This window comes from Scomber scombrus, chromosome 8 (assembly GCF_963691925.1).
Source record: "Scomber scombrus chromosome 8, fScoSco1.1, whole genome shotgun sequence".
Taxonomy (NCBI): domain Eukaryota; kingdom Metazoa; phylum Chordata; class Actinopteri; order Scombriformes; family Scombridae; genus Scomber; species Scomber scombrus.
Genome location: NC_084977.1, coordinates 12,629,750 through 12,654,655, shown reverse-complemented (window position 1 = coordinate 12,654,655; position 24,906 = coordinate 12,629,750). Strand labels below are relative to the sequence as shown.

Below are 24,906 nucleotides of genomic sequence, written 5' to 3'. Positions count from 1 at the left end.
TGGCGTTTTTACAAAGTTAGACAAGATTTTGCACAGTTGTACTGGGCTGGAGTAAAGGCCTGAACACTCAATAGCTTGACAGCACCAGAAGTAGAGACCAACATACTTTCTGGATCATCAAAGGCAGCGGTGGGGAATTAAGGCAGTCGTCCCCTCAAGATATTACGCGCTAAAGACTGCAACTCTGATCTTGTGCCATCGAAAGTCTGCTCATAGATCTGCTTTTCTATATTTTACTTTTAATCTGATTTTCCTGTTTGCCGTTTCCCTGTGAACATGGCTCACTATGATGTAATACTCCAAACGGCCAATAAGATGGTGTGAACGCTCTACTTGGGCGGTATGACGACAAGCGGAGGCCCCCTCCTTGGCCTCCACATAAGAACCTGGGCATCGTTGGCGTTGGGCCTCCCCATGGCGTTGGTTGGGATGGGCTCCATGCGGGTCAACACCCGTGGCTGGTCCTGATGCACCCGGCCCACCAGCCTGGCCCTGGAGCCCAGAGGCAGGGATGGATCCACAGCAATATCGACCCTCATCCTCCACTTGATGGTGTGGAGCAAGATCTTTTCCCTGGACGTGGTGTTGAGCGCCACCAGCCAGGTGGTGAAACTCTGGTCCCTTTTGATGTTAGTCAGTAAGGGCGTGTTGGATTCACTGACCGGCACAGCCCAGGTGACACTTGGGTAAAAATTGTCATTCATGCTAATGATGAAACGGGATGGCTTGGAGGTGGGACCTACTATGGTGACAGTCTCTGTTGTGTTTCCATACCAGGGGTAGCTCACACCGTCCGAGTCGCTGATGGCCCTCACCAGGCCTTCCCGCAACTGAGGCAGCTCCCAGCTCGACCTGGAGGGAGAGAAAAGTGTAAAACTGGACTCAGCAAAATATCTGATAATTGTGTGCCGGTTATATTCTAAATTTTTCTTACTGTCAAAATATTGCATGCAAAGATCAAACCAACAATGAATGGAGCATTGTCTATATTTTAGACCTTGATTGTTCTCCAAAAACTATTAAATACACATCATTGCACCACATCCTTGCACTGGGTGACCTTTATTACTATGAACTGTACTATTATCAATCCACAGTGGAAAATAGCTACCATGAAAATCACTATTTGCTTGTATTTTAATAGCATTTGAGAAAAACCACAGTCTCCAGCTGTTTAAAGAAATTGTTTGGCCTCTTTTAAAAATGAAAATATTCATGATCCCTTTTTGAAGGATTTATTTTTTTAGTAGGAAAAATTGCTTGAGGTTTATTACCACAGAAAATCTGGGGGAGTGGGAAAGTATTGAAAGATGTATGAATGCCTTGTTGGTTTTGTGTACATAGTATATGAAGTGTAGAATATTGCATACATTATCCTTTTAAAATGAGAAATATGATATAAGGCTGTAAAGCAGTGTTTCAAAGCCTCCTTTAGTTAAACGTTTCTAGTGTGTTGAATAGGTACGCTGTTGCACCTGTGACCACTTTGTTCTGACACACCCCAAAGTATAAAACCAGGTGAGAAGTTAAACCAGCGCAGGTCAGCAAAAACAAGACTTTCAACTGCTATGAGGTTGATTTTTAAATGCTTTTTAAAGGCCCAAATTAGTCCTTTTTACCCAAATAATCTGCAGGTACTGTATATTCATATACATGATTGAAGAATTGTGATTTTGTGATGCATTTTATGATTTTCTTTCCTGACCATAATTAAAACATTTACTCCTGATGTACAAAAATCTTGTCACAATTACTTGATTAATTGATCAGTCAGACACCAGAATATTAATACAATATTTTTTTCACTTACAAATTGTTACAATTATCTATTATCAGTTATTTATCGAGTAAAAATACCAAACATTTTTTGGTTCTTGCTACCCGCATGTGAGGATTTGCGGCTGTTTTATCTTTTATATCACTATAAATGTAATATTTTTCTGGGTTTTAGACTGTTGGTCGAACAAATCAACCTATTGAAAGATGTCACAAGATGACATGGGACATTTCATAGACTAAACAATTCAACAATTAATCACAAAAATGACTCACAGTTTAATTGATAATAAAAAATAACCACGAGTCAGAAAACATTAATATCTGACTTTTTGTTTGGAAAATGTATTGCTGGCATTCATACAGAGTATATGTATAAAGCCATATAAACTATTAAAAGTTGTGGGATTTTTTCTTTACCAGAAAAATCAGGTAACAAGAGGAAACTACTTTGAAATGCTTTGACATTCTTAATCAGACAGAAGCTTGCAGTGAGAACACGACAGCAGCCTGAAAATCCTATCTGCTGGTTCAGTATGTCAGCGGATTGTCATCATCTCTTTGTTGTGCCCAACAGTTTTGTCATCTGGTGGCCCCCTTCCATCTATTTGTTGTGCTTTCATGACCAATCTGATGACAGCCTACCCCAGGCCTCCATCCTCTCACCCCTACACCCACCCACATCCTAAACCCAGCAGGATTAAAACACCCCCTCTAAGCCTTCTAGATACTGTGTGTGTGTGTGTGTCTGGTGTGTGTTGGGGAGGGGGGTTGTGGGGGAGGACATGTCTCCGTGGGCACAATTTGAGTGTGAGAGCAGCAACTGTTGTTTAGCTCCTCTAATAGCAGCTTTTCTATTTAGGTGCCAAAGTCACAGGAACAGAATCCGTCGGTGGGCGTTTGAATGAAGGAGGCTGACAAGCACAGTTAACCTGCTGCGTGTACAAATGCTCCTCTGTGAAACGCACAAGAGTGATGAACAAGCAAGGACCCGTCAAAGGCTATAGAGTGCACAAGCACGCATGCAAACCCGCACGCACAGCAATTTATTTGTATGTGAAAGCACGTCACACGGGTGTGATGGGGACCCAGGTGACAGAGATGTGAACTCACATGCCGACGTCTCCATAGGTGTTGTAAAATTCCATCTGGGTGCACGCCTGGATCCAGCCCACCACCCATGTCTCATTGCGCGGAATGGGGGGCATCACAATCCGCGCCGAGGCTTTGAAATAAGGAGTCTTGTATCGAAGCACTATGGGCGAGTTCTCCTCAATGACAGTCGGACAGTGGTCTATGGTGGCAGACAGGTCATACACAACGATGTTCTCCCGTTTGATGCGTGACTTATTACAGGCTATGCTCTGGATGCAGCCCATGGCTGTGCAGGTGAAGGTGATGGTCAGGAGCAGCCAAGTGAGCCTGACGGGCCTGGGAAACAGAACTGCTGACTGGGACTCAACCAGTATCAATACTATGAGGCCGTGCATCAGATGAAACTGTAAGGCAAAGGTGGGTGCTACCACGCTCCAGGCCCAAATTAGAATCAAAGTAAGGCTTCAGTGGAGTAACACGAGGGGATGGGAGGGATCCAGGTTCAGTGCCTCTGTGTTGGCTGGCACCCGCCCTGCTGAAGTGTGAGCACATCAACCGGTGGCTGACCCCGTGCTCTGACCCCTCTGGAGGCTGCACGTCAGAAGAGAAACACCCTGCGGGGATTAATGAAGTATCACATGAATTTTTGATGATTTTGTCCTCTCCTTTACACTGTCTGTTTCGGTGTGCCCTCTTCTGGAGGATCCAACCTGTCCACGCTCCTGCTTGAATCCACAAGCTTTCTGCCCGTAACCTTTGATCCTCTTCTTTCTTCCCCGAGCTGTCATGTCACAACAGGCGTCGGGGGACCGGCGGACACCGGGGCGCCGGCAGGGGGACCCGGTGGTCGGGCGGCGGTGCTTGTTGATGCGGCACTGTACATGAGATGTTGTTGTTGCTGCTGCTGCTGCTGCTGCTGCTGCCAATAAACTGAGCGGCAGCTATACAGTCCTTCATGCCTGCCGACTCATACGGGAAGGAAACCCGGTGAAACAAACAAAACCAGCGAGTCCGAGCATCTGTGAGGGAGAAAACAGCTTCCTCTTGCAGAGTTAGACGACACAGGCGGGTTGGTCGCGATCGAAACAAGGGAGACAACGAGCTACAAATAGTCCGAGTGTAAACATCTGTTATACACTAATATAAGGATGGCAGTAGGGCTAAAACATCAGATAAACAATGTAGTAACCGTGTAGCGCAGCGTACACCTCGCAGCATCCTCATTCGGTGAGAGCTGCACGGCTGAGTGTCGCTGTTCAGTCTGCGTGGTGCTGAAGCTGCTCAATGGACCAATGAGCGACAGAGGGAGACTGAAGGCGTAGGAGTGCCCGCGTCTGCACAGTAGTAGCTCTGCGACCTCCTTCCTCCATATTGGAATAACGCTTTCTAATCGCATAAACACAAAGCAGACAAGCAGCAGATTACAAGCCCCCCCATGCAGAGGGTGTAAATCCTTTTAATGGCGCTGCAAGATAAGAAGCAACAGGTAGTTTCTGACACATATCAAGGATGATTTTTGAGGTTATTTAGCCCAAAGGTTGTTTTTATAATATTTTCTTTAATTGAAAGAAATATGCCATCACACTGCACAAATTTAGGACTAGCAACTTTTAAAAACTTTGCACTCCACATCACTTTTGGATAGGCTACCTACAGCAAGTTGGGAGCGTTAGCTGCAAAAGCATTTATGAAATACTGTGGAGACACAGAGAAATCTTTTTTACTGGCAAGGTGTTTGGACTCATGACCAGATTACCAACAGGACAAACCAGGCACCTACCCTCAACTCTCATTCTCCATCTACTCATTGATGTACCATTCATGCTTGTTACTAACTTGGCATCCTTCTCATAGTTTTGTGCTTTCTTTGGCTGTAGAGCAGTCTCTGTCCAGCTTGATGCCCACCAACGCTGCTATTATTATTAGTCATATTTCTATTATTATTTTGTGATTATTGTTGTTGCTGTGCTTTCCCATGTGTCTCCCCTCTCTCCCTCCTTCTGTCTCAACCCAACTGGTCAAGACAGATGGCTGCCCACCTAGAGACAGGTTCTGCTTGAGGTTTCTTCCCATTAAAGCTGAGTTTTTTCTTGCTGCTGTTGCCAAATGCTTGCTCATGGGGGAATGTTGGGTCTCTTTAAATCAAAGATTACAGGCTACACCTGCTCTATGTGAATCTGTTGTGATTTTTGAGTTGGTGTTTTATAAATAAAATTGACTTGACTCAAATTGACTGCCTTGAGGCCCCAGGTTTATTTTGTGGCATTTGTTTAATATAATCAATATTGTTTGGGAAAAGATATATGCATAATTAAAGCAATATATTTGCTGGCACTGGGGCCTTAAGGGGCCCTGCTTTATTTTTTTACCTGATATTTGGGCTGTAAGAGGTGATCTATGTCAAAATCAAGTTTTAAGATAATATGTGCTTATATGTTGCATATTTCTAAATACTTTTGTGTTCAAATGACCACACACCTACAGAAAACCTGTGATATTCCAGCATATAATGACTGCAGTGGGACCCAGCATCTTATTTTCCCCACAGGAAAATAATATAGGCATGTTAATCAGGCCATGGTTTGACCATATTGTGAGTGTAGTCTCTTTATTGATCTGTATAATCCTTTTTAACACTCAAGCTGCTCCAGGTTAATGGGCAAAATACCTTCACACCTAGGAATGAGCAATATATTGATATTATATCTTATCATGACTTGAGACTAGATATCATCTTAGATTTTGGATATAATATCATGACATGGCATAGATGTTGTCTTGCCCTGGTTTTAAAGGCTGCAAGTAAAGTGATATAATTTCAAACTGTTCTAGCTGTTCTATTACTTGCTTGTATACACTTTGTCATGTTATCCACAATATAGATGATTATGTATCAAAAATCTCACTGTGTAAATAGTTTAAGAAAGTACCAATTGTCATCACTACGATATTGTTGCAATATGAATATCGATGTATTTGGTCAAAAATATTGTGATATTTGATTTTGTCCATATCACTCAGCCCTGTTCACACAAACGTAACTTTTAGCATCATCACACAGGGAAAAAAAGTTTCACTAAGACTTTAAACTACAGTTATGAAACAAGCCTGTTTATCTTGTGAATGTGGAGCACAGTAATGTAATATTGTAGTGGTTGTATTCTGTTGAGCTTTTTTTTTTTTTTTAAAAAAAGAAAGTTGTTTCATTTGCAGAATTGAACAATGACAAATACCAGTAGACATATATGCTAAAGGTCAAGGGTCAAATAGTTTATAATGAAAGAAAAAAGGCAGTTGAGTCAAATATGCAATTTACACATGTCAAGGATTTTAATGGTTTTGGGGTTTGTAGGGTGTCGTATGTTTGTCTTGCATTTCGTTTATAGCATTTTTTTAAATAAAGATTGTCTATTATAAACTTTACTTTTTGTGAAGATGAAATGTTGCTTTGTACGGGGCTTTTATTTCGAAAACGATTCCTATAACTTTAGACGTGACGTCATGTCCGGGTGCGGGAGCCGGTTGTGTGGTGCTGATTCACATTGAGGAGGAAAAACAGCTCTGTACATGTTGAACCAACAAGTCATCATTGTAAGGTCTGGAAACTTATCAGCAGTGTATTCCGACAGGTTATTATGGTAAGTTTGTGATATTTAATACTACAGATAACTAACTGTGTGAGAGGATCAAAACTAGCCCACATGTGCTAACCTAACCTAAGCTAAGCTAATGATAACTTGGTCACTGTTATTGTCAGGTTTGGTTTGAAGCTACAGTTGTTACTGTTTACAGCAAGTAACTCTAATGACACACCTTTTATTATTTCCTCCTCAATGACATTAACAGTGTATGAGTTGTCAGTCTCTTTAAAGCAGTAAAGCTTAGTTTTTAATGGTCAAAGTGCCCATCACAAGTTATGACAGCTCAATGTGAAGCCTTTAAAATACTACTTTATCAGACCTAACAGCCAAAAAGTAAATGAATAAACACGTATTCATAATAATGTAGAGAAAGGACTGTCAAGCTGTAACCAGAAAATATTTATTACGACTGGACTAAAACAAAATAAGTTATCTAACCCTAACTTTTACATACTGTTTTTATTCTGATCCTTCACTGTATGGAGTATCTCTTTATAATTAGTCCCTATACTAAATATTGAACCACAAATGTATTTGCATCCATACATTATCCTTTCAGTCATAAATAAATGGTTGATTCATCCTTCATTAATGCTTCAGAGAGCAGAGAGGGATTCTTTTTTTTCTTTTTTTAGGCTTGACACTATTTTTTTTATAGAGAAATTACTTCAGACTATATTATGACCTCTTGTTATGTAAAACAGGACAAAATAACAGCCATAATCATTTCTATAAATGTTATCGAAAGTGAAGGATGCAACATTTCTGAATTGTAAGTTTCATAATAACAATTAAAACCATGTTTCCATTTTTGTATATTCTGAGCCACTTTATGAAAAGTCATAATATTTCAAACTTAAAAATTAAATTTATGGTGTTGTGTTGTGTTGTGTGCTGCTTTCAAATGTCAAAATGGGTCAAATATGAGCTGAACTGTATGTAAGGGCTAATGATGTGCATGTTTTTTACTTTCTTTACTGTAATTTTCCCCTGTAGGTCCCCACAGACTTTAGAGCTCTGATCGAAAGGTTTTATCACCTTCAGTCAGAGCGAGTGGAGACATATCAGCTCTTTGAAGAGTAAGTTTGCATCATGTAGTGCTGACTTAATGAACCATGCTGCTGTTGAGTTATTGTGAATATATGTTCACTGTTTCCAGGGATCATTGTCCCTGCTTAAAAGCATAGAGATATAAATCTGAATTGTGAACCTTCAATGTTTCTGCTCATTGTTTTTTATTGGTGCTTGTTTTGGCTGCTGGCTTTATTCCAGAGGACACGAGGCCTACTTGAGGACGGGGCCCCATTATGACTTCGACCACTACAGGCAGCTGGTCCATGAGATAACGCAGGCCTTCTGCGGCATCTCCAAGGAAGTGCTGGAGATCAAGGGGAGGCTGCACAATGAGTTTGACAGGCCAGACCTCTCTGAGCACATTGAAAAGCTGCAGAACAAAGAAAAGCAAAAGCTCGAAATGGTAAGAAGAAAAATATAATGGCATGTTTTTTAAAATCTCTTTTATTCTGTCAGGTCAGGGAGAAATTAGTAACACCTTCAGTGTTCATCGTTTATGAGGTTTTTACAAAGAGGGTCAAAATCAGTGTTTCTCTGAGGCTGTTCAGCGGACACATGACATCTGAGAGGGACTGTGTGTGATTGTAGCAGCTGCTAACATTACCTCAGCTTGTTACTTTGATAATTTAAGATCCAGATGTCCGATAACTAAAATCTGTCATCCGTATATACTTAACAAGACCAAAAAGCTTATTGTAAAAATGTGGCTTCAAACTGGATAAACTGGTCTGTTTATAATGTATAATCTTGTACATGTACAGTATACTCTTTGGTAGAGGGGTTATGACACCATTGACAGACGTGCCATTAAAATGGACCGTTAACTTGATTAAAATTATGGATTTCTCTGGACATGAAAATTATTGGAAACATTTTGGATAATGTAAAGACACACCTGAACAATATATATATATATATATATATATATTTTTTTTTTTTTTTTTTTAACACATTTTAATGCAGACTAGTTTCATATTAAAACATTAAAAAGTATGAATCAAGTAAAACAAATAGGTTAATCAAATATATTATTTATTATTAATATCAATTAAGAAATTGCTTTATAAGCATTTGCAATCTCAAGGCCTTCATACCTGAGATTTTTCAAAGATGCACATTACCCACTAGATAACTAGTGATTTTTGTAATTACTTTCAAGTAATCAAAGCTTTTATGTTTACATGCTGTAAAATTAATATTTTATACCACAAGGAGGCAGAATTGTTTTTCAAAACATTGCATAATTTATTTACAAGGTAAGAACAGCAAATATTCTTAGGCTGGGGAACTGTAAGTCAAACTCTTTTTATTAATACACCTCCAATGGGAGAAGTGCAATATGCCTCCGATAAGTAATGCTGTTCATATTCGTCTGTAATACTCTTAACATTCTTCTTCTTTTGTGCAGATTAGGCAGAACCAATTTAATATTTGCTACTTAAATGCTGCCTGCGACTCTCATCATGTTAGAGTTAGACTGCTTTTAAAATGTTACAGCTTTGGCTTTTGAACAGTCACATTACACTGTAATTTTACACTCTTCTGTAACATTAACTCAGCTTCCTCTCTGCCAGTAATGCTACAAAGCTTCTATTATCTCAGAGTTCATCCCCCGTCTCTCCTCCGTGCTCCACTGATGAATGGTTTGCATAAATCTTATCTGACGTGTCTTCTTAACAGACAGCCAAGCTGCAGCTGGCCAGGCAGCGGGCCCAGGATCACCCAGAGGACGAAGGCTGTCAAGAAAAGATTCAGGAGATCAAGCACGAGTAAGAGCAGCTATTACCACCCTTCCGTTTACTGCGTTAGTTCCCCACTGACCCACTCTCTTACTCACTCACTCACCATCAACCGGCTGCCGGCTGCAGAACTGCTCGGGGGCTTATACGCCTCCTGTGTCTGTCTAAATGAACAGACTTCTCTTTGTTACCATTGTGATTTTATTTGGTTGGGAAATAAACTGTCAAAGATGTTTCTGTAACACAATAACTAATGCAGCTCTGTGTTTTCTGTGCCCCCTCCCATCTCTCCTCATCCAGCATCATCAAGAACAAAGAGGCTCTGAGTGAGATCATGCAGGACTTTAAGTATGACTCTGAGGAGTCTGATTGACAGGCGAGTCCCAGGAGGGCTGCAGCCGCCCTCTCACATCAGCAGACAGCAGGGATGACAGATCGACTCGGCTCTGCTGCAACTTCCATCTTGGACTCTTCAGCTGCACTTATCGATCCCCCTCTGGCTCCACCCTGCTCGCTGCTGCAGTCTTATTCCACCCAGGGGGGCTGTTCACATTCTGGCTGTGTGTGTGTGTTTTATCTGTAGTCATGTGTTTGTGTAAATGCACGCCTCAGCAAAAAAAGCTTTTTGTTGTAATGATTTAGGATGGTGAAATGTGTAACTAGTAAATGAATTTAAGAAGTTTTTCCAGCGATATTTGTTTATATGATACAATGAATTTTTCAACAATAAAGATATTTTTAAAGACATGTTCTGCTCTTTACTGCTCCATACACAACACACAGTATTTTTTTGACATTGATAGTCAAAGAATATAACTTAGAGAAAACCAACGTTCTTTAAATATGCAGTTACAAAAATATAAACAGTATGAAATTGTCTTAAAACAGATACATACAGGAAATTATTTACATTTTACATATAGTGAGACTTAATAAGGATTTAATCACTGATTCAACCAACATCGTTCTGCCTTGTAGGAATATCTACATATATGGATGATACATAACATTTACACCACCTGATGTCTGATTACAGTCTACGCTGCTTATCAGTGATTCTTTTATTTCTCTGAACCATTAACTGACAGTAAGTGATATGTTTGTAACAATAATAAAAGTGGGTGTATTCATGCATTTTTAGATTTAAAAGTATAAAAGGCAATGATTGCTTTATAAAAAATACCTGGAAACATACCCATGTCTTATATATCCTTCCAAATTCACTGAAATAATTGTTTTTCTGACGCCTGTGTGATTTGTTAGCCATTCTGATATTTGCTTATTTTATATTATTATATTATTATTATATCTGAACTGTTACCATGACTTTGTATACAATAACAGTTCAGTTAATGTTTGGCTGGTGGAAATGGCAGAAAAACAGGCTGAATTGTCTCACTCACACTTATTTTCCACCTGGGTCCTTTAAACTCAAGTCAGAACTGCATGTTCAAAACGCTGCAGTATGCCTCAGCCAGGGCGTCGGACAAAACTGGGACCCTCGTGGCCTTTTTTTTCATCAGTGTTTCTTGATGCTGTTCTTGAATTAAACACCACAAGAGTGCTGAGTGGCTGTGCTATGAATTATCGTCTTGTAGAATCTGAAAAGACAAAACAAAGAGATTGATACCGTGGCAATTCAGTGAAAAATAAACTAGGTAATTCAAAATCAGCACAAAGATGTTAATTGCTCTGTGTGGCTGGCACTTTTCTCTCTTTGTATTATCACTTTCTAATTCACTGTGCATCTCTGTCAGCCCCCTGCTACTTCTCTCTCAAGGTAATCAATGGGAATCTGTCACGCTTCGTGAACAAAGACATTATTCAGGTGACGGCATGTGAAAAAAAAGGAGACTTCTGCTAAGCTAATTGAGTCAGGTGGAGTGCAGGTTTCTGTGAGTTCAAGGACTGAGCAGCAGCGAGGACCTGAACTTCTCACAAAGTCACATAAACACACAGAGGATGCCGGGCCTCTGCGTGCCATTTGGCCATTTGAAGTTATTTTTGTGAAAGGGGCTCCTCATGCCGAGACAAAACAAAACACAAAAGGAAAACATTACAGTGGGCTGTTGATTACATTTACATGTTCATTTCTCTTTGTTGTGGTCATCAGCTGAAGAGCGGAAGTCTACATTGTTAAAATATGTAATAAAATCTGAGTGCATGACTGAGAGCATATTTTATGCTCCCACTTCTGGGCCAGTAATGTCAAAACCACACATTTTACCTGATCATAAAGTACGGACTGAGACTTCACAGAGCCAGCCAGTTCAAGAGGAATCTGTCCTCTTTGTGTTTGTATAAACGCTGACCACATGGCATGACAAAGGCAGCGTCAGAAATTCAGTTCAGGACATTGATGCAGCAATGGCTCCTTGTGTGTGTGTGTGTGTGTGTGTGTGTGTGTGTGTGTGTGTGTGTGTGTGTGTGTGTGTGTGTGTGTGTGTGTGTGTGTGTGTGTGTGTGTGTGTGTGTGTGTGTGTGTGTGTGTGTGTGTGTGTGTGTATTTCTGAGATGGGCTCAGCAGAGATAATGAAATAAGAGAGACAGGTTCTGCTTACCTACCTGGTTGCGCGTTTTGTGCGATTTCTGCAGCCACACCCTCCACTGATCGTACAGTTTGATTGACATGCCGCTGCAGCCGGACGTGTGCTTGCGGACCCAGCCGAAGAACTGCTTGAGTTCCCGCCGCAGGGTGGAGTTCGGCTCACCAGGCTTAGGATCACATGAGCCACTCTGCAGCCGCTCTGGGAGAAGAAAGGCGGGTGGAGGGGGAGAGACAAAGGAGGGAGAGGAGGGAGGGAGGAAGAAAAGACAGCATCAAGGTTACAGTTAGGACAAGTGTTTGAACAAGGTGGGGTGCAGAAAACACAGGCTGCTTGCCAGGTAATGCATAGATGTGATTCATATATTTCTTTTTTTTTTCTGGCACTTTTTTCCAATGACTGAATGTATAAGTCAACATTTTATTTTGAATTGAAAATACATTTGAAAGAAAAATACACTCAGTAGAAGAGACCTTCATCGTTTTTATTAATTGTATGATATTTAAATGCTAGAAATGTCCTTTATTTTAGGTTTTGATTAATCTACTTGGCTGTGCAGATTGTTATTATTGTTATTATTGTTTTTTGTATTATTGTTTATTTTTAATGTACAATATATGTACCCAGGACTTCTTGGAAAGCAGTATTGATGCTGAGAAGATTATAATGGTGACAGAAAGCAAATCGTGCTAGAAGTGAGGTGGTATGCCCATGTTGTCATTCTACTTTGGTTCAGACTGAAATAGCTCAACAAATACTTGATGGCTGCCATGAAATGTTGTACATTCATGGTCCACAGAGAATACAGTCTAATGGCACTGGTGATCCTCTGACTTTTTATGTGGCGCCACCATGAGGTTTACATCTGTGATTTTGAGAAATGTCTCAACAACTATTGGAGGAACTGCCATGAAATGTTGCACACACATTAATGTCTCCCTCAGGAGGAATTTTAAATCACTTTGGTCATCCCCTGAATTTCAATTAGTTCAATTATTTGGTTTTATGACAAAATATCTGCAAGACTAATGACATTTTCCTCAGCTGCTTTTTTAAAATCATTATTACAGAAAGTCAAAGGAATACATACATGTAAAGGAACATAATAACACCACCAACAACAACAAATTAGGAGAAAGAGGGAAAAAAAGGAGAAAGGAAAAAAAGCGCTTCTCATTGTAACAGTGCAGTACATATAGCCATATAGCGCTGTCACCATCAAGGCCCCTCGGCTTTGGAACGACCTGGTCGAGGAAATAAGGCTTGCAGAATCAGTAACTTCTTTTAAATCACTTCTCAAAACTCATTTCTACAGACTTGCTTTTATGTGATGTTCTTTGTTTATTGTTACTGTCTTTTATTTCATTTTATTTTACTTTATCTCATTTTATTTTATTATATATATTTTTATATTATATTTTCATCATCGTCTTACTGTATTTCATTGTCCTCTACCTTCATCTTATCAGTGTCAGTCTTCTTACTGCTCTCTGTGTCGTGTCTCTTGCTTTGAATTGTACTGCTTTTGCTTTGTTTGTCAAAGCACTTTGTAAACTTTGTTTTTAAAAGTTGCTATATAAATAAAGATGATGTTACTATTATTATTATTATTATTATTATTATTATTATTATTATTATTATTATTATTATTAATCATATTCACTCATCAACTTTAATCCAAACTAATGCAATTTCCTTCCAATACCCAAATAAATGGAGATCTGACACCTCTTCCTCCACACAAAATCTACACATTGTTGTATGCATGCTTTTTTTTTAAAGTATTTTCTTTGTGGGCAAGTACCTGTAGATTAGTTTTTGTTGTAAAATTATAATGTAGACATCAAAATGCATGCAAAACTTTCCTTTGTGATACAATGTTTAAACAAACCCTACTATTGTGACTGAACAGCTTCTGGTGCCGCAGATACTTTTTATATATTTGATTATTTTTCTGCTGTTCATTCATGCTGTATCCTTAATGTAGGGGCAACATGTCAGATAATCACTTTACTGAGAACCACTGCAGATTGAAAATAAATGGAGGTATAAGGGATGCTTTTAGTGCAAAGTTGAGTGCTTCAAGTTTTATCAGTTTAAGTCCACCATGTTTGTAATCATGGCACAGACGAGCTCTTTTAATCTTGTCCGGCTTACCAAACCATAAAAAAACAGAACACAGTCTGTTCATATATTTGAGACAGCTGAAGGTAATGACATGAGAATACACATAAACTGAGGAATTACTAAAACATTTTTATCACTGTTATTTTTACCATATAAGGTTATATTATTCATTCTCCAAACTTTACATTTTCTATCAGCTCTATATATCTTTCTGTCAGTTTTCCATTGTAATGTGTTCTATATATTTAGGGTTATGTATTTAGGACATCTATTGGACTATTCAGACCATTTTAGTGGCAGATCACCACAGAGTTCAACAACAGTACACACAGCGCATTTGTCTCAGTTAGGTTTCAATCTGGAAATAACTGAAAAGTTTTGGCTGAATTTGGACCAATTTATTCTTAAACCTTGAGTTTTGGTTTATTCATTCTTATTGAGATAAAATTTCTATTGCTATAAATGACTTTTATCAAACTTATTAATGAATCTCCCAAGTTAAAATATTCTAAAAATTAATTAATTAAATCCAAATGTATTTCATCAAATGCTTTTTCAAATTCAGCAAAAAAAAAAAAAAAAATGAAAGCAGGTGTTTTCATTAATCCATAATATCTCATTTTATGACTATTTGTCTGATATTGTCACTGATAGATCTTCCTTATAAGAATCCAACTGATCCAACTAATATTCTGGATGAATATTATTCAGTAGTGATTTTTAAAATCTGTTTATGAGACATTTAGCGAATATTTTAGTATTGATACATTGTAGTCTAAGTGGCCTTCAATTCTTTCATTTATCTGAACTGTGAACCTTCCACATGAAGCTTGTTATAATAGTGAAGATGAAACCTTTGTGATGAGTCTCTGAAAGTTTTTTATCTATATAACTATTTGAAGGTATTAAGCAAATATGTTTTAATAGACTCATAGAAGGTTTGATGAAAGTCTATCAGGTCATCGGCTGTTGGACTTTCACCTTTTCAAAAGAGCTAAATGGCTTAATATAACTCCTCCTGTGTAATAAAGTTTGTTTACTTTACAGAATTATCATATTGAAAATTGGGGCTCATATTTTAGTGTGATAAATCCACTGGAGGACTCTGAAATGAGTACAATTTTAACAAGCATTTGTGTTGTTCCAACAAATGTTCTAATGGCTTTTTAATTGATTAGTGTGCATATATATAGTGTTGAAATGCTTTTTCTTCCTCCAAACGGTTTTCAATTTTTCTGGAGCTGTATTGAATGCAGTGTCCCCTCTGGGTGCATTTAAAAGCATCCACTGTATCATTATTTACTACATAGGAAATCTTTCATGAATTAGTTTGTTAGTGAGCTCTTTATCTTTAAACAGCTGCTGATTTAACTTCCAGTATCCTGGGCCCCTTTGAAACGCTGTGGTGCACATGCTCAAAATTATAAGATGATGATCTGACCTAAATCTCTTTAATCCTAACTTTGTTAATTTTTGGAGTCAATAAATGATGTTATATAATAATCTATTCTGCTTGCCTGATTTTCTCATCTCCATGTACAGTATATCTTGTTAGCTTCAGATTCTGCAGTCTCCGTTATGTCAATTAAGTATAATGAGGTCATGATGCTAGAAAAAAGCATTATATGCTGCAGATGGCAATTCTTAGTTTGTTTGCCTTTTTTCATCCAAATCTACATTCAGTGCAGTATTGTAGTCTCCTGTCATTATCAAATTCTTATTATGTAGCTTTTTTTCCTTGCAAGTGTTAGCATACTAACGAGCTAAACTAAGATGGTGATAATGGTAAACATTATACCTGCTAGGATCACCACGTTAACATGCTTTTAGCCCAAAGCATCACTGTGTCTGTACAGCTTCACAGAGCTGCTAGCATGGCTATTAATCAAATAACTTCTTGTCATATGTTATGTTATAAATCATGACCTCTCACGACTTACCAGAGCTCAAAGTGTTTTAGTATAATAGACAGCAGGACATTTTTCTAATGTTTCCTCCTCAAATTGGTTTTCTCACACTAAAATAATGCTCTGGCGTACTATTAAAAAGTTTTTTTAATACAAAAATATTCAGCATGTCTCTTCATGCAAAGGCTTCTAGGAAACATTAAGTTGCATTCAGTGAACATTTATGATGATTCATGTTGCTTCATTTTCCAAAACGAGATGTAAACTGGGCCGTAGTTTCATATAAAGAAAGATATTTCTCAGTTTAATGTCCTGAACTGTGAAGGTTATACACCATACTTGGCTTTCTGGGTATGGGGAGGCTATTGGAAGTCATAAGTCTGCCACAATCAATTCTTTATGGCAAACAACAGAGCCCGATAGCAGCTTCCTTCCTCTGTGGAGCAAATACCACATAACCTATGTAACTCATTATCGGCTCCTCTTGGTCCCAAACTTGCTTCCACTCAAGCTTTATGGGCCCTGTTTGTGGCACGGCACCAGCTTTCTAACTTGATCAATCTTTGAAGCCAACGACAAAAATCTATCAAATGTCCCCCTAGCTCTTTGCAGTTCCTTCTTATCCTCTGCTGAGAGATCTCTATCAAGGTACATAGCCTATTGATGTTTTGGTTTCTCTTGGGTCACATGCGGTTTGGATCTGCTTGTTCAGGATGTTGAATCAAGGATGAGGACATTGTTTTCCCGGCTTTAATTGGCAATGAAAGGTTGATTATTAGAAAAGGAACGGATGGTCAAGTTTTGTCATGTGCAGGAAGCATTTAAAGGCCATTTAAGCCATGAGACAGTCATTAAAAGGAAAGACCTCAGTATATTTTTAAATATTTAGTTGATTTAGTCTTGGATGTGCAGAAAACAGGCATTGCTTAGTTGAATTCAAATTTCAGTGATTATTTTCATGGTGTTCAGAGCATTTGCTCTGAACTCACATAGTTCTTCAAAATCATACCTGGATTGACGCATCTTAAGGTAAACCAAGACATTTCCAATGTGTTGTCCTCTGCAGTGTAAACACTCACCACTGCCAGGTGTGGAGGCGGCAGTCGGGTGGCTCCAGTCACTCCAGATGCCGGCCTTCCTGGAGCCATAGATGCCTACTGGGTTGCACCTCACTTGCATAAAATAGACAGTCCCAGCACGAAGGCCTGCCAGACGACATGACGTTTGATTACCAACATCATCCACTACCTGAGAGAGGGAACAACATGACAAAAGAGGATGTAATTTAATAGCACTTGTATGTCAAAATCCAAAGAGATATTTGCTGCATCTCTCACTCTTTTTATTTTTTCATTTTTATTGATTATAACCACTGAATCTAACACATACTGCACGTACATACACACCAGAGAAAAAATATATAAAGAAGCTGTGGCCAGAAAACTTCAAAGGAACTGTTTTTAAAAGCTCTGCTGCTGCACTTTTGGGTCAAAGCCTGGTTTCAAATTTTACCAGCAATGAATCACAAGCAGTCAGGGTTTTTTATTAATTATTAAGAAGCAGCAACTTTTATGTTCATAATGTAATAGATGCATCTGTGCTGCAAATATTCCAGCCACGGAAGTGTCATCACTATAGGAGAGTGTGTGTGGGCTTTGTGTGGATATGTGTGTGTGGACCACCTTCCATTCGGTGCTGTCTTCCAGTCTGTAGCGAATCTGATATTTGGCCTGGAACAGGATGTCCTTGAGCCCGGGGGGGGTGGCCCAGCGGACCGTCAGCTGGTCCTCGAGGTCGCCGACACGACTCGCCCGCACGTTGGCAGGAGGGTCTGTGGTCACTGTAAAAACAAGCGTTTACAATGTGTGTACAGCAGATGTACAGTATATAAAGCGAGAACACTGGAGGTCCAAGTGACCTCTAGAGAGAGATGAAACTCACAGTGAGTGTTGTGCAGACAAGCATTATACTGCATCCTTCTTCTTCAGTAAGACATGGTGAAGGTGATCAGTGCTGCGCCAACTAACAGCTGTCTGTCTTGTGTATTAGATCATTTATTTATGTCTTAAATTTAACTCAATTTTGAAGCGAAGAGAGTCCACATTCATCAGTATCAGTAAGAGTATCTATTGTATTATTTTAATCAATGTTTCTCTTTCTATTGTAGTAGAATTTATGGTGAAACTAAATTAAACTAAACTAAACTTAATACTCAATTGTGATTATACTGTATAGTTTTAGTCAAGATGGAATACTTTCAAAAGTAAAGCAGTGAACTAAATTATTTATTGTTTTGTAACTTCAAATACAAAAAAGGACAGTTCATTAAAGGACTTGCTTTTGGACAGCTCAGGTATATTCATCAGAGTATATTTACTTGCGCTCACATGAACAACATAGTAATTGCATCTTTCTACGCATATAATGGATTACATACAGGCACATACTATCCATGTGGACATTTTTTCCCAGTATTGTACCATACATATTATTTATATCATTCTTAAGGTGAAGGTCAGATGCTCCATACTGTTAATGGCATTGATAAATGTTATCTAGTCACCCTTCGTTGTTACCTGCAGCCAAAGATATTTTAAAAGGAGACATTTCTCATGTGCCAAAGATTTATTTGGTATTTGACCCAGCCTTATATCTACATTGTATTTGCATAGGCTAAGCTACAATCATCTGACTGCCATGGAGCACTCAATAGTCCAACTGTCATCTCTGCTCTTCGATACTCAGCTGCTTAATCAGGCCTTACATTTGGTATCTGCTTAGACTAGGCTACGGCGGCTGGCCCCATTGGCTTGATAGGCAGTTTCATTTGAATAGTGAGAGCGGGATGACATGCAACAACAATCTGTGTTTGGAATTGAACTGCAGACATTGTGATTATGTTGTATCCTTCTTAACCAACAGGCTAGTCAGTCAAGCAAGCTTTAATTAAGCAAGCTTAATTAATATTTGCTTGACAAATTAAATCTGTTGGCTAACTTTCATTTATGTGTGTCTCCCTCTCCCCTTCAGCAGTCCCCTTCGGCTTTTGTTCAGGTCAGTCTCTACTTCCTGCTGAGATCACGTTGTCCCAGTGGTTAACATTAAATACAACATTTATCCACTGCAATAAAGCCTGCAAACAAAGGGATTTGACGCAGAGAAAGATAAAGGGAGAGATAAAGTGACACGAGAGACAAAGGAAGGAAGAGAGGTTAATAAAATGTCTTGTAAATGTTTTTCCTGCTTTTAACCTGCCGGTATGCGACACTGTTTGCCAGCTGATGTACTTTATTTGTTCTACTGAGTTCCGCTCGAGAATACCTGCTATTGCTCCTACACAGGGTTTGAACAATCCCTTGGCTTTTTAGAAGAGCTCACTTTTTTTTAAATCATTGAGGGAAATTTGAGGGAAATTTGCATGTAAGCCTCCTTATTTTCTTTTTTGACACATCTGACATATCTGTATGCTGATTACAAAACAGACAAATGAGTAATGGCGGGAGAAATGTGGAGTAATGCGCACACTGAGTGAATTAGCGATGAAGAAAAAAAAAATCACAATCATGTTTTCAAGGAAGCTCATGTATTATTAAGAGGACCAAGCTCCCCCTGGTTCCCCTGTAGTTTGCACCCTGCTCGTACATCATAACCTAAATTTCTTGCTGTGAAACCTGTGAATACATTACCTAAGAGGCATATGCTGTGTTGTTAACTTTTACAATGAAACTGTTTATGTTTGAGAGCTGCAGCCTGAACCCATAACACTGTGAGAGCAACGGGGTGGAGGAACCAAATCATTAAAATAAATCCCCTCTCCCCCAGAGAAGTGTGTTTGCCATATGCGAGAGATCGTCAGACAAACAAACAGAGGAGAGGAGAGGAGAGGAGGGGAGAGGAGAGGAGAGGAGAGGAGAGGAGGGGAGGGGAGAGGAGGGGAGAGGAGAGGAGAGAGCAGCGACAGTACGATATTGTGTTAATTAATCTCTAGGAGTCAAAATAAAGAAACATGTCATCCAAATTTACTCACCTACATCTAGGATGTCCAGGGTGATGATGTCAGAGGTGGTAGAGCCCAGCTGATTGGCTGCCTCCACCCAGATCTCATATGGGGTGAAGAGGGCGAGGTTGCGGGGGATGTAGCAGGAGTTATGCTGCCTCCCTGTGCTGTAATTTTCACACTCCTTCTCTTTTCCATACCACCTGGACAGAAACACAGCAGGCCTTATGACCAAAATAAACTCTTGACATTTGTTGGGGTTTTTTTCTCAAAAAGATTTTTTTCCACTTTTTAACAGTTGGTACCAAAGCAAAACAACATACTGCAGCCTCTGAGCATAGCATGTGTTGAAGATGATGAACTTCATGGTGCACATTAGCTGCTAGTCTACCTGATTGGTGTTGGACGAGGTGATCACCTGTGAGCTGCAGCAGGTCTGGGGCGCTCACCTCAATTTGTACTTGAGGGTGTATTTGGTTCGGATGTGGGTCTCACCCCGGCTCCCCGGGCTCCACTTGCAGCTCAAGTCCTTGGCGTTACGGGACCAACACATTAAATTGATAGGCTTTTCTGGAGGCACTGTTAGAATGAATGAAAGGAAAACACAAATTAACCCACTAATTTTAAGAGCTTCTTGAATAATTGGTGTCCACATATTGAATTTGAATGCAGTGAAATAAATAGAGATAGTAATAGATAGTGAATTAGATATGAACTCATCTCTACTTTTGTTGACTCATAAATCTTCAATAGCATAGTTTCAGCATAGTTATTCAAGGTAAATGTACAAAGACACACATACACAGCCTTTGAATAACTTTGAATTAACCTTGATGAAATCAGGCATTAGTTCCCACTTTGAATAAAGCTAACTTTGAGTTATCAAGTGGGTTATCATTTAGGTTAGTTAAACTTTATGTCAGAGTTGTGAGAAATGGGCTCATGGTGACTGTGGGGATGAGAAGGGACAAAAAAAGAAAAGCAGTATGCCTTCGCGTTTAAGAAACTACAACTCTTTCTAAAGCTCAAAATACATTATATCTTTTCTTTTTCCAAACATATTGACTAATAATTATTCTTTAAAACTCTTTTTTTAAAGCATGCAATACTTTTATAAAACTTTTAACAAAGATAATTCCACTAACAGCCAAACACTATCAGTAAAAACAACAGGACCAGTAATGATCGCACTCTGCACAGACAGACAGGCCTCCACTTACTGCCCACATAGAGACAAGAACCGGCGAGGACGTGTCCATCTGCTCCGTGACACACCAGGTTGTCTCCAGACTGCTGCTGGGAGCCGTTGAGGCTGTGAAGGGAGACACTCAGGATGTCAGGGCTCACCACGCTGTAGGTGCTGTCGGACAGACGCATCCCATTCAGTGTCCAGTACAACGTGCTGGCGTGGAGGCCAAGTCCGTGGCTTAGAGTGCACCTGGCTGTCAGGCTGGAGCCGATACGCAGGACAGGATCCTGTGGGGAGATCACTGCCACGTCTGGGTGATGGACACACACACACACACACACACACACACACACACACACACACACACACACACACACAAACACACACACAAACACACACACACACACACACACACACAAACACACAGACACTCTTTTAAGCCATGCCGATATCAAAAAACTTAACTCTCTCTTCAAGTAACTTGTTTTGTCTGACCAAGTGTCCAAAATCCTGAGACATTTAAGAGACGGGAACCTGCAAATATTTAGCATGTTTGCTTAAACTGTTTGTTTAAAAATGATACAGATTGACAACTGATTGTGCACACATTTGACCATTTAATGACTGTAAAGTTTTGTTCGGTTTCTTTGCAACATGTGCTTCTGTTGTATTGTGTGTTTTATGCTTGATGATGGTCCATGCTGAAACATTGCTTCTTTAAATTTATGCACACAGTACTTTTCTGAAATTTCAATCTCCAACTCAGTTGTCTACCATGTTTTCATTATGTATAATTTTAAAAATGTTACTAACAAAATCTAAATGTCACTAAAGCCAGAAAGTACTCTTCCCAGCGTCTTTTTCTAACAACACCATCGTGCATTTGAGTTTACAGAACGTTTTTAGCTCACGCTCATCCCGTAACTTTCATTGATTAAACTCTCCTCAATAACATCACGGATTAGACCCTGGGCAGCCGTTTGTCTGCAGTTTTATTTGGTTGAATAATGAAAACACCACAATGCCAGTGGACCTAAAGGGCGAAATTACAACGTTTCTAACAAGAAATAATTTGATTCCAAATCCTTTGCCAACCGTACGAAAACTTATTTGCATTTGTGTGTGAGAAGGAGTTCAGCAGCACCACAACAAAGAGTCGGAGCTCAGCACATATTTATGACCCAGTAATGAAGTGGATTTATGGTGGTTGAGCAGGACAACTTCAAAAGGTCATCCTGGTTTGTCGGTAAAATCCTTAAATGCTTTTCCATACAAGTACCCCTCTAAGAGTTTAAGTTTGCCTTTACGATTGATGCCATGAACAACGCTCTGCTGTGTGTTTGAATGTTACCACTGGGGTCCTTCACAGAGATATGAGGGTTAAAGTGTAGAGTTTTATTAACTGTGCTTCAGGTGGGCGGTGGACAAGCTTTCTAACATGTGTGTCCCTAACGTTGTTTCCAGCCTCAGTGGGTTCAGCGGCACCTAATGTGATCTAATCTGCACCGAGATGACTGCAACCTTTAAGACGCGTGAGGATTAACCTCTGGGCCTAAGTGAGTGAGATTCACTTTAAAACACAATGTACGTATGCATAAATAATAATCAACATACACACACAAAGAAGCTACCTGCAGATCAGTCTCTCAGTCTGTGCATGGTAATAATAATTTGGAGTATCAACATCTTTCTCACATTTCCTTCATGCAACAGAACTGACGAACACCATTTATTTCAATTTGTCTCATCAGCTTCATCACCACCACGTCTAATAAACAACACTCACTTTAATCTGCCATTATTTGCAAAATCCCACCTCATGATTGTTGTGGTGTCGCTGTGTTTAGATTTATTTAATTGAAAACGCTACAGTTAAACTATAATCTCAGTTTTGAGTTAGTTGGTCAGAGACTAATAAAAACAAAAAATGTACCAAACTTTTTCCAGAATATTAAACAAAGTTCCTCGAATCAATAGGGTTGGGTGATGAGAAAGTATAGATTTGTCCACTGTCAGAGATTTGGTAGTTAAACCTTTGTGGATGGATTAGGTAATTGTGGACAATACTGGATTTTTATGAGTTTTTCATCTGAACAGGTTTCCTGACTTTTCAGGTATTCTATTCACTGGATTAGAAAAAACAAAGAACTTAAGTTATTTTATCCATAAATAGTCTCTCAATTGATTCTCCAGAAATAATACCTATCAAATTATAATACATGAATATTAAGATATAAATGACATATATGGTGATAGAGGGTTATTGCTTTCTCTTTTTCAAATGAGAGCATAGTTGAAGTGGAATGGCCCATAAAATATCTGTGGTTACTTACAATTCAGTGTACTGCATACCTGTTATAATTATTATAGGTGGGGTGATAATAACAGCTGGTGAACCCGGTGAACCAACTAGTCGCCTTTTTTCCCTCTTCCTTATGCTAATTTCAATGTGAGATACTGTGAATTATGTGAAATAACTGATTCAAATCTTGACACTCAATTTTTCAGTCAGCTGCTGCCAGTCTAAACACAGGAGATGACAGCGTACCTCCATCTGCTGCAATTCTGAACCGACACTAACGTGGTAATTAGTAAGAGCTGTATTGTGTGTAAAGTTTGGTACTTACTTGTCGAAGAGAGCAACACGTGTGGAAGAAGGACGAGAAACATGAAGGTAAACATGCTTTTTTAAATAGCAGTTTTCCCTGCTCTATTCCTCCCTGACTGTCCTTTCCCACTTTTCAAAGACGCAAGGAGCAGACAGAGGTGAAGTTGGTGCGCAGCTTCACTGTCCAGCAGCTGTTGTCAGACCAAATGTTGCCTCTTCCAGTGGAAGTCAGGACACTGAATGCAGGCTGTTGCAGGAAACACGAGGTTTGCTTCCTTTAAACTCAGTGCTGCTCTGGAGCTGCAGCAGGCAGCGACAACACTCAGGTTCACGGTGTTTGCGCCTCCCTTGTTCTCCAACACAGCCCCCTCCCAGAAACACACACACACACACGCACACGCGCGCACGCGCACAAACACACACACACACACGCACACACACACACACACACACACACACACACACACACGCGCACACACAGTAGAAAGTAGAAACACACAGTGTCAGGAAATTAAAACAACACTACACTTTCTGGACTGTTAATTGTTTTACAAATTATAGTTGTGTAATGTATAAGTACATTTACTGAATTGTAGGGGAGACCAGGGATTGTTGTCACACGTTTTACGCTCTTATATATTTCTTGGAATCAATACATCTTTTTTTTTTTTTTTTTTTTAAGTGTACCAGATGAAAGACCAAAGTCTCAGGTATATATTTTGTATTCATGTCATTTTCATATATTGTGTCAGTGCAGAGTTATAGGCAATCAAATGGAGAGTGTGAACATGTGATATGTTGCCCCACCATCGGGTAAGTTGTCTCACTATATGGGGTAAGATGGATTGGATTTGACACTGGATTTTGCAACTAATAAAACAAGGACAGAATTATTGTTATTATTATTATTACTATTACTATTATTAGTATTATTTTTACTTGAAAGTGAACATTGAAGTCAGGCACAGACAATGTTCATCATTGAGTTTGAAAAAGTCATTGAACATGGCCATTGACTATGGCTCTCAGCCCCAGATTGAATTGAACTACAAAAATTATTAAATTTAAACCAGTCCTGAAATGTGGCCATAGTTCCAACAACAACTGGAAGATCCATTCATAAAAACTCAAACAAAACCTGACAAACGAATTTCCCCACTAAGTCATATGTGACAACTAACCCCAAAATGACTGAGATATGTTTCCC

At 39.3% G+C, this 24,906-nt stretch overlaps 3 protein-coding genes across 3 annotated transcripts; 1 reads left to right on the top strand and 2 right to left on the bottom strand.

Moving 5' to 3' along the window:
- Window positions 1-329: 329 nt before the first annotated feature.
- On the bottom strand, window positions 330-6,561 carry fam78bb (family with sequence similarity 78 member Bb). Its single transcript, XM_062424361.1, has 3 exons — window positions 6,546-6,561; window positions 2,890-3,157; window positions 330-852 (listed from the first exon to the last, which is right to left on the bottom strand). The coding sequence occupies exons 2-3, from the start codon at window positions 3,153-3,155 to the stop codon at window positions 330-332; spliced, it is 789 nt and encodes a 262-aa protein (XP_062280345.1). The 5' UTR covers window positions 3,156-3,157; window positions 6,546-6,561.
- Window positions 6,377-10,052, top strand: rex1bd (required for excision 1-B domain containing). Its single transcript, XM_062424360.1, has 5 exons — window positions 6,377-6,509; window positions 7,509-7,591; window positions 7,785-7,989; window positions 9,267-9,355; window positions 9,626-10,052. Exons 1-5 carry the CDS (start codon window positions 6,507-6,509, stop codon window positions 9,696-9,698), a joined length of 453 nt encoding a protein of 150 aa, XP_062280344.1. The 5' UTR covers window positions 6,377-6,506; the 3' UTR covers window positions 9,699-10,052.
- A 1,793-nt stretch (window positions 10,053-11,845) lies between these two features.
- On the bottom strand, window positions 11,846-23,773 carry crlf1b (cytokine receptor-like factor 1b). Its single transcript, XM_062424259.1, has 7 exons — window positions 23,719-23,773; window positions 21,123-21,401; window positions 20,352-20,481; window positions 19,933-20,105; window positions 17,588-17,745; window positions 16,985-17,153; window positions 11,846-12,072 (listed from the first exon to the last, which is right to left on the bottom strand). The coding sequence occupies exons 1-7, from the start codon at window positions 23,771-23,773 to the stop codon at window positions 11,846-11,848; spliced, it is 1,191 nt and encodes a 396-aa protein (XP_062280243.1).
- Window positions 23,774-24,906: the final 1,133 nt, after the last annotated feature.